At 37.7% G+C, this 10732-nt stretch overlaps 1 protein-coding gene across 2 annotated transcripts; it reads right to left on the reverse strand.

The window, feature by feature from the left end:
• Positions 1–257: 257 nt before the first annotated feature.
• On the reverse strand, positions 258–7124 carry LOC103959400 (biotin carboxylase 1, chloroplastic). Of its 2 annotated transcripts, none has more exons than XM_009371751.3 (16): positions 6888–7124; positions 6198–6285; positions 5318–5643; positions 4538–4679; positions 3720–3818; positions 3563–3619; positions 2771–2842; positions 2427–2516; positions 2239–2298; positions 1881–2066; positions 1689–1781; positions 1529–1610; positions 1182–1288; positions 1008–1083; positions 667–776; positions 258–565 (listed from the first exon to the last, which is right to left on the reverse strand). In XM_009371751.3, the coding sequence occupies exons 2-16, from the start codon at positions 6240–6242 to the stop codon at positions 527–529; spliced, it is 1584 nt and encodes a 527-aa protein (XP_009370026.1). In that variant the 5' UTR covers positions 6243–6285; positions 6888–7124; the 3' UTR covers positions 258–526. The 2 variants fall into 2 exon arrangements, with proteins under 2 accessions (XP_009370026.1, XP_048447960.1); XM_048592003.1 differs by lacking the exon at positions 6888–7124 and adding an exon at positions 6499–6652.
• Positions 7125–10732: the final 3608 nt, after the last annotated feature.

A 10732-nucleotide genomic window follows, 5' to 3' on the forward strand; every position in this document is an offset into this window, starting at 1 on the left:
AATCAACTGATTAATCAATTGAAGAACGAATGACCTATTCAGACGAGAAATCAATGGCCTACGCATTACAACAGTTACACCAATTAGTGGAAGGACTCAAATGTTCTTTAACACTCTTCCTTAGACGTTCACAAATTGCTTAGTTGGGTAATCAGAGAGACTCCATATCAATGCCTCGTCTTCACCTCTCTCAAAAATGAAAAATAAAATCCAGCAAAAAGTGAAACCTTAAAAATGGTATTAGGATTCAACCTAAATTATGAAAAAGGATCTTGCTTAATATAAATAGTTTGCACAACCCAATACAAGTTTGTGTACCCAACCGGAACAAATGAACATGTCAAAATTTCAAATGAAATACTCACATGCCAGGCATGTCACTAGTGTTACTAGTTCCATCAAGTAAAAGAATGCCACAATTTAGAATAACTCAAATATAAAAAAGCAAAAGATTATCCGTTTTAATGTTGTCGACTAGACCAGATAGTAGCAATTCGAAAGCCATCCATGTAAGCAGATGCACCGGCTAGTTCTTGGCAGCGGCTGCAGGCACCAAATGTTGGGGCTGTTGGCACATGAAAGAGGCATTAGTAAATATGAGAACCCATGATGGAAAATCGAAGGCTTGCCAGTAAATTTGTGTTCCGGGTTAGACTATCTTCTTACCGCTTGTAGCTCCTCTTCATGCTTTGGAATAAAAGCAGTATCGACCTTGCCATTTTTGAAATCCTCTATATCAAGGATAAGTTTATGGTATTCAATGGTTGTGGGAACCCCTGTGGAACAAAGGCAATAACTACATCAACTGCCATGAACAATGAAAAAGGAATGTTCTAGATTTACAACATGAATTAAAGCAACCTGAAACTTCAACCTTGATTCTATTAATATCACAGCTTAAATTCAATTGGCTCACACACTGTTTTTTCTACACAAAGTTCAATCATGCTGACATAAAAAGTAACTCATAATGAATGATTTCACCAATTAACTTTATTACTATTTACCTGTTATGACAGTGTCGTCAAGAGCCCTCTTCATTCGCTCAATTGCCTTTTCTCTTGTTGGTGCCCAAACAATAAGCTACACCAAGGGAGCAATAATTGCCTCAGTTACTAGAATTTGGATCAATAAACCTGAAAGCTATAATTTCATATTGCTGATGTATATGGGCCACAAACCTTTCCAAGAAGGGAATCGTAATTTGGAGGAACCACATAATCAGGATAAACATGACTATCCATTCTAACAAAGGGACCTCCAGATGGTAAGTAGGCTGTTATTCTTCCTGTTAAAAAAGGCAGAAGATGATGTATTAAAAAATAGAATGACTACATAATGTCATTGTTAATCCTGTGCATGCGCAACCCGAGTTAAATTAATGGAATTCTTTAAGTACTGAACTAACTTAGAACCCTATATCATCAGGGTTTGGCGGTATCACATAGAGCCAGCCAATACAGAATAATGAAAAAGACCAAATGTAGCATTAGTGTCATGCTATACTAAGCAATAACCAAGGACATACCTGGCCCAGGTCGGAATCCTTTAAAAGCGTCTTCTGCATTGATACGGCATTCAATTGAATGTCCTCTGAGCACTATATCTTCCTGTAGATGGAATCATCTCCGTCAGACATTGAACAGAAAGCATCAAATCTGTCTCAAAAACTACACTACCATACTTACCTGTGTGTATCGGAGTTTTTCACCCATAGCCACACGAATTTGTTCTTCAATCAAGTCAACAGAGGAAATCATTTCTGTCACAGGATGCTCAACCTGTGGTTCCATGGGCAAAAATATTTTAGTTTAGCATAGCTACGCAAACTTTTAATACCAGTCAAAGCAATCCTCAAAACTTATAATGATTAGTTTAACCTGAATCCGAGTGTTCATTTCCATGAAGTAAAAGGAACCTCTTTCATCCAAAAGGAATTCAATGGTTCCAACACCAATGTAGCCAATCGATGCTGCTGCTGCAACTGCTGCATCACCCATAGCTTTCCGCAGTTCTGGGGTCAATGCAGGGGAAGGTGCTTCTTCCAGAAGCTTTTGGTTCCTTCTCTGTGAATGTTACATTCAAAACATGTAAACAATTTGGCAGGTGTCATTGAGTTTTGCATTTCTCGGAAAAGAATAGAGGATAAATGGATAATAACTAGAAGACAGCTGTATTCTAATAATAGAAATAAACTTTCACAGTGATTCATGCAACTAATAAGGCTGGATAAAGTACCTGGATGCTGCAATCCCGCTCTCCAAAGTGAATAACACTGCCATATTTATCTGCAAGAACCTGTTTTTACAAGGGAGAAATCAAGAGATTGCAGGTTGGCATCAAATGTCAAAATGAATACTAACAATAATCCAGAACATACGATGTATCACCATAAACAATATCAGGAACTTTTACAAGCACATTACCTGAAACTCAATGTGTCTAGGATTTTGGATGTACTTTTCCAAATAAACTCCATCATTTCCAAAAGCAGCTGCAGCCTCACTCTTTGCTTGCTGCAAACAATCAAATTGAGGCAGAAAAATATGAAGACAGAAGCAGCAATGTATTACAAAAATTTAATATTCATTTAAAGATAACAAGACCAACTAAACTAAGAACCCAACCATACAATTTATAGTGATAACTTTATTTAACACAAAACCATATCTCTGAAGATGAACGAAGAAACACTTTTAGAGAAGACAAACAAAAAAAGAAGGAATCAGCGAAGTAACAAAATAAGAAGACAAGGCATTGGGTGCAGTACCTGTAACAACTTCACAAACTCCTCAGGTTCTTTAGCAAGACGCATACCACGTCCTCCACCTCCTGCTGTGGCCTTAAATAGCAAAACATGCTTATCATTTAACAGAAACAATAACAGACAAAATTCTATATTGGCTCTCCTTAACTCAGAGTTTGAAAGAAAATATTAATGAAACACCAGAATACTAAATAGCCATTCCTGTCATGAAACTTTATTTTTGGTTCATTCAAGTCTTACATCTGATTCATTAGAATTTAAATATAGCTCACTAGTAACTGAGATCGTTTAGATTTATTTTTACCAAATGATGAAACGGCCTCATCCAAAGATTGGAGGTAACAGTTACAACTCACTATAACTACTAGGAACTAAGCAACAAACTTAAATTTCTGTAAGAAACTCCATGCTTGACTCAAACTCAAAACTAAAACCTGCAAAACTTTTCTTCTAGCTTCATTGAGTTGGTACATCTTCACAGCTTAGCGTTATAACAAGGAAATTGGGTAGTGTCAAACAGATACAATTTGTGAGCAGCTATTCTATGTAATAGGCATGTGTTCCTCTCAATTAACTTCAATTTACAATTGAAAAAAGTTAAAGAAATAATTCTACTATATTAAATCATTAGTTTCCTTTTTATAGAACGGGAAAAGAAACTTGGTAAATTAGGAATACGGTTAACTTTTGAACTTTCACAGTTAACATTAAAAGGTGAGCACTGTAAATTCTATGACACAGCAAGGTACAATGAGTTTTAATTATCATAAAACATAATAGGACAAGATACTTTACTTTGATCATAACAGGAAAACCAATCTCATCCGCAAGCCTGATTCCTTCCTCTGTGCTCTGTGAAGGAAAAATGATTACAATTAACGTAAAATCAATTATATGACTACCCATTCCTGGAGGTGTTGAAACTTATAATACCTAAGGTTAAAGTAGATACCTGTATTAATCCATCACTTCCTGGTACAGTTGGAACACCTGCTTTCTTCATTGTGTCTCTGGCAGTCGATTTATCACCCATAACACGGATGCTTTCGGGCTGCAAATTGTAATCAGATTTTCAAACTTTGTCCCCCATGAGAAGATGAACTAACTAATAAGCAACTAAATATAACCAAATGCTTCTATACACCTAAATGGATCAATTACTGTTCACTCTAAGATGTTGGGAACAAGTGAAATACGTTGTATAAAACCGAATAAAATACATCTCAAGGAAAAAAAAAAAAAAATCATTTTTGTCTAAGGGAAAAAATAAATTTTTTTCAAGTTGAAAAATCTTCATTAATAACCAAAAAGCTATCTAATATATCGCATGAACTTATCACAGAAACGTTCTCTTGGTCACTCACCCTTGGAATTGATATCAAGGGTTGAGATTAAAACATTAAAAGCACGTCCATTTATTCTCCACCCTTGATATCAAATCCAATGGTATGTGGCCATGAATCCTTAGTCACCAGGTTAGCAAGAGAACAGGACTCTAGCTTATCATGTTCACATGGCACGAACCCAGAACTTCACAATGGGGTGAGCTGAGCCTTGGAACTAAATAAGATAATGAGAGGAGGAAAAAGAGAGAGGGCTGAAATGAGAGGTAAAAAGAAAAAGAAATTCCCTTGAAATGGGATGGGGCTATCACACACTGAAGCCACCATCTTTGTCTGCACCTAATTTAAATCTAAAAATTAGAATTAAGAGAACAGTTCCTAGCTTGAAGTGTTTAAAGTTTTATTTTATTTTACTTGAAGTACTTACGTTAGGCCCAATAAAATTGATTCCATGTTCTTTGCACATTTCAACAAATGATGCATTCTCAGAAAGGAAACCATATCCCGGATGCAACATTGTACATTTCCGACTGATGGCAGCAGATAAAACGTTTGGAACAACTAAGTACCTGCAGAAAGATATATCAAAATGGCCAAGTTTAATCATTATCATCTGTAACAGAAACTGGGACATAAAATTATTATGTTCTTAAGATAAAGAATGTAGTTCACAGGTAAAGTAGTAAAACAGGGCTGGCCAGCTTGAGCACGGCACAATTCAAATGAGCATGGAGGGGCTAGGTCACATCCTTTGTCATGCCACGCTAACCAAAAGGCATAAGGCATTTAAAACCATTGGTTTATTACAACTACAATCTTTGTTTGCAGTTTCTTTATTGCACATCCTTATAAACAATGATTATCTATCAACGATGTTATTATGTGTTTACTTTCATCCTTGACTTCTTTCTAACAGAAAAATAATAATCATCACTTATTTGTAATCTTACTAGCCACATCTTAGTAACTAAGATTAACTTTATAATAAACTGTTACTAAGTGAGATACAAAAAGAATTGTAATGAATGATCATGTTACTCCTAGTTACTGTACATGGAATACTTAAAAAAAAAATCATGGTTCCCTTTGGATTCCTAACACCTGAACTTAAATGGTTTTCAGAAAGGATTCCTTTTTGAAAGTTATGATAGGGGGGAGAAGGACAAAGAACAGCGTAAAAAAGAAATTAAACTGATCAACCACTTACGATTGACTGCTTGCTGCTTCACCAATGCAAACTGATTCATCAGCCAATTTCACATGAAGTGCATCCTTGTCTATTGTTGAGTAAACAGCCACACAAGGTATTCCCATCTCATGGGCTGTTCGAATAACGCGGACGGCAATTTCCCCTCTATTTGCCACCAGAATTTTTTCAGCACGACATGTAGCATGAAGAGCTCCCCCATGCCTCCTGGATTTAATACTAACTTGAGCACCCTGAGCTCTCTGCCTTAAAAAGTTGACTTTATTTCCCACCATAAAGCTACATTGGGAGCTCCGGATCTCTCTAGTTCTCCCAAAAAATAAGCCCTTCCGTTGACAGAAGAAAATGAAAAACAAATGTAAAGAAAATTGCGAATAAACCACAAAGCATGTCTGAAGACCATAACAGAAGCAATAACAAACAGGATTCTGAAGAACATATAACAATCACACCTCACCTGTTTTGCAACGCTATTTATCTAGGAATTCCAATATGTTACTTTCCCCTAATGAGTTATAATCGTTCTATTATCTTCAGTTTTAATGCATTGGATAAGCAAGGTAAAGTTTTGAGCTTCTCCACAGCACTGGAAGGTACTTATCTATGAAGCCACATTCTTCGGTCTATATAGTTATAAAAAGAGACCCAATGAAGTACCTAAGAAATTAAACCAAACCTCAAACTAACTAACACGCATTTGAAAGGTCGATCCATTTCAATATATATATAGCTTGAATAACTCACTATCACACCGATCATATCTGAACTAAGATCAATTGATTAACCACTCCAATTAAAATTAATCAGAACACCACGCAACATTTGAAACCCAAACCCAATTTAAAAAACGAAATAAGCATTGGGCAACAGAGGTACTTACCGGAGTTGGCGTGACAGTCTTGCAGATGGGCATTATGGCATCCATTTTCAAAACAAAGCGATATGCGTTACACCAAATATCCCAGTCACTGCCATTGCAGAAGAACAACAGAAAAACAGCATAATTTGTTAGAAATTGTAACACTCTCTTTCCACAAAATCGAGAAGAAGCTAAGCAGGAATCAACCATTCAAATGATTCTAATTCTATCATAGAATTAAATCACAACCCAAAAAAGGGGAAGTTGCTACCATTTCGAAACGATTCAAATGCTAAAATTTGACACTGGAACAGGGAAATACCTTTCTCAATTGGCTCAGATCAAGCTCAGATTGGATGAAGAACAAGAAAAGGAAGCCTCTTTGGTACCCAAGAGGTCTAGAGAGAGAGAGAGATGCGAAGTGGGAAGGTAAGAGGTCTATAGAGAGAGAGAGATGCGAAGTGGGAAGGTGGGAAGGTGGGAAGGTGGGAAGGACCGAGGGTATATATAAAGAGAGTAGAGTTGTCGATGAAAACGAGGGGAGTGAGTAATTGAAATCTCCGCCTACAAGGAAATGGGAAAACCACCGCCAGCCCTGGAAGCCGCCGCCCTCCCCCATCCCCGGCGGCCCTCCATTCCTCTCTATCCATATTCCCCAAAACAGAGAAATAAAACGAAAAGCAAAACATTAAATTGAATTCACTGACTGACCTGAATGGTTTTAGGTTACTGTTGCTGTTGACCGTGGCAATGAAGGAGTGGGGCGAGCTGGGAGGTGATGAGAGGAAGAGGAGTGGAGGACGGCTGACGGAAGAGAGCTAGTTGGACTGCACGGCCACTACGCCGCCACTGCCACTTCCCATGTCAATGATGCTAAGTTTTCATCCACGGTGGCGGTGTTACGATGCCATGAAAGTGTACGTATCACTAACACGTGGATTAGTAAGCCACGTTACAGTGTTACGATTCAAATGAACACGGTATAATGGTTACGTAAGAGTGTATGTCGTATTGACAACATAATTTTTTGGGTAAATATAAATTTACTACCTCATGTATGTTTTGTGGTTTTTAATATTTAGTAGATCAAGTTTTTTTCGTTCCAAAGTCATACCTAATATCTTAATTTTGAGTCAATCTCTTATATCTTTTAGTCAAACTGTTAAATTTACCATTAACTGATGACATGACGCCTGTGTAGACAATAACTGAACACTACGTGTCATTAAAGTACTACGTGATTTTTATTTTTTTGAGAAGGGTTCAAAAAAAAAAAAAAAACCGAAACACGTCTTCTACCCCCGCACTTCTCTCCCTCCATTCTCCCTCCACTTTCTCTCTCTACCTCTCCCTCCTCTCTCCTCTCTCTGTACCTCCCTCCATTCTCCAATCCAGCAAAGATTCAATCTCTTCCCAATTTCGAATACGGAGGAGAGAAAGCATATTTCCTTCTTTCTCTGCAATTTCTAGGGTTTCTGGTACCAACCCCGACCTTGACCCGATCTTCTCTGCAATTTCTAGGGTTTATTGAAGAGATCCCGACCCGATCTTCTCCGCTACACCACCCATTTCCCACCGTCGTGATGTTCCTCGATAGCGCCCTGGTTTCTTAGAGCCCGAGTCCGCCTTGGACAAACCCTGCAAGAAGATCTTTCTGCCATTGATTTCTTCATCTCAGCTAGAGCAAATCTTGGGTTTTCTCCATTTTTTGGTTTCTAGATCTGAGAGTTGCTTTGTTACTAGGATTTTACAAGGAAGAAGAAGTGAGAAGGGAAGAAGGAAGGAGGAGAGAAGGTAGGTTGCTTTGTTTCGGTTTTTTTTTTCTTTTTTTTTTCTTTTTTTGAACCCCTTCTCAAAAAAAAAAAAAAAAATCCACGTGGACCCTTAAAGACACGTGGTGCCCAGTCATTGTCCACATAGGCACCACGTCATCAGTTAACGGTAAATTTAACAGTTTGACTAACGGATGTATGAGACTATTCCAAAATTAACACTTTAGGTATGACTCTGAGATGAAAAAAACTTGATGTACTAAATGTTGAAAACTACGAAACATGAGAGTAGTAAATTGATATTTACCTCAATTTTTTGGGCTTATTTATGGCTATAGCACTTACTGGCTTATTTGAAAGTACTTTTAAAATGACCAAAAGCGTTTTTAGATAAAATGATTTTGGTACTTAAAGTGTTTCATGTAAGAAACATCAGTTATGTGCTTTTTGCATGAAGCAATAAAATGATTTTTTATGGTTAATTGCATTTTTATTTTTATTAGGATTGATTTCAAAAGTAATTTCACCAAAAGAGTTTTCAGCTATTTTAAAACACTTCCAAACAAGCTCATATTCTTTACTAAATTTTACTCAACAAAATCCAACAACATCGGGCTTCGAACCACTCAACAGAACCAAAATACCAAGCGGGATTCTAGGCCACTTAACGAAATCCAAACCAGGATATGATTTCGAACCACTCAACAGAATCGCAGAGTAAAAGGGATTCTGAACCTCCCAACGGAATCCGAGTGGATAGCATTCTAAACCACTTAACGGAATCGCGGAGTATAATGGATATCGAACCACTCAATAAAATTAAAATTCAAGGCACGATTCCTGACCACTTAACAGAATCCAGACAGAGCAGGGAACTGGACCACTCAACGGAACCCAGCGGAAGTCTAAGGAACATAACTATGGCTCGAAGAAACAAAACATGAATCAAGTGTTCAATTACAAAGGACTCAACGAAATGAAACAAAGCACATGCACTGAATTTAGAACGGCTCAACGAAGCGAGAAATGAAACAATGAAACTGGATATGAAACAAGCTCCGAAGCAACAAACCACATGGCAATAGGTTAACGTTCCACTACTAGCCCTTACATTTCATCGCATCATACCAATCATGCAAATCAAACCACATATCAAATATGCACGTCAATCACATTTCACAAATGTTTTCAATACACAGTCAAATCACATTTAATAAAATCAAGTGATAACCACAAAGAATGCTAAATACGATAGCATGTAGTAACCGTATCACATATATTCAAGCCACTTACTAACCAATATAGGCCCACTAGACTTCATTTAATCTCATGTAGTACTAATTTTAGTATTTAAAACGATTCAAGACATGTTGACCAAAAGTCAACTCTCAATCAACAATGGGGTCCACAACCCTAGGTAATTTGATCTGGAAGATCCACACATCTAATTTTAGATCCATAACTTTCTAAGGTCCTCATTATGCTCATAGAACAACATACTAAAATTGCATTGCAATCCGACAGTCGGATCTCTGCCAATCACAAATTCAAGTGGCGGTCAACGTTTGGTTTTAGAAACTTAGAAATTCAATTTGGGAAGATCTGTACGTCAGATTCCCGATCCGTCAGTTTCTAATATCCTCAAATATTACGTTCTATGGGGATATGGGCCTAGTTGCAGTGGCACTATACAATCCAACGGTCGGATCGTCGATTCAAATAATGATCAAGTGGCGTATTATAATAAAAATGGGTTCAAACAATCAAATCACATCAAGTGGATATTGAATCTAAAATCAGGACATCTAATTTAGCTTAAAATAGCATCGTCGGCCCACTGGCCACGCACCGCCGCAGGTGGCAGTTTCTGGCGAATGGAAACCCAATTTGCCGCCTAACTCTAAAAACTACCAAATTTTACAGAAATGTATAACTCATAAAGGGGAAGAACTTTCATACCTAGGAAAAAGTCCAATTCGGGCGAAAAACCCCTCAAATCACCCTCGATCCATCGAAAACCCTTGAAATGGGTGCTCTCGATTCGATCTCAAAATGAACTTCGACTCCTCAACCACTGCTTGGGCTTTGTTCCTGAGGTTAGGGGAGTAGATTGGTGGTCGTAATGGATGGAGTTAACAACAGGATTGACGGATTCGTGAACCCGAGTCAAATTTCGTCAAATTTTGGGTGAAATTGGTAGAAGGAAAGTCGTCGAGCGTTTTTCAGGTGGTTAGATGCCGTGGTTCGCCAAAAAAACTAACGAAAAACTGCTGGAGGAGACAAAAGGGACCAAGTTGGGTCAGGAAAAGGGAAACGGGTCAAGGATCCTGTGCTTCTTCTCTCCCGTATTTCCCCTCTTTTCTTTCTTTTCTGATTGGTCCATTTCCCCCCTCTTCATTTCTCTCATTTTCTTTCCATCATAGCCACACACATGGCTTCATAGATCTTTGCTCTAGCAAATCTGGAGCCTTCCAGATAATGGTCAAATGACCATCTTGCCTTCAACTTTGTTCGTTTATAACTTCTTCGTTATAACTCCAAATAAGATTTCGTTTGCACTCACGTATTTGTATCAACAAGTACTATCCAAATATGTAAAGACGTATGTAAAATCACGAAAGGATCAAATACGTCCATAAAAAATCCCGTTTAGTCCATTAAGGGCGTTTTCGTCATTTTACTTATCGAAAAAATTATACGCCGCAAATACAAACGCGTCAAAACTAAGATTGCAAATACGAAATACGTAATTTTAAATAGTAAAATCCGGGGATGGGATTTCAC

This window comes from the organism of the source record quoted next, unplaced genomic scaffold, assembly GCF_019419815.1.
Source record: "Pyrus x bretschneideri cultivar Hongxiangsu unplaced genomic scaffold, Pyrus_bretschneideri_v1 Contig36, whole genome shotgun sequence".
Taxonomy (NCBI): Eukaryota; Viridiplantae; Streptophyta; class Magnoliopsida; order Rosales; family Rosaceae; genus Pyrus; species Pyrus x bretschneideri.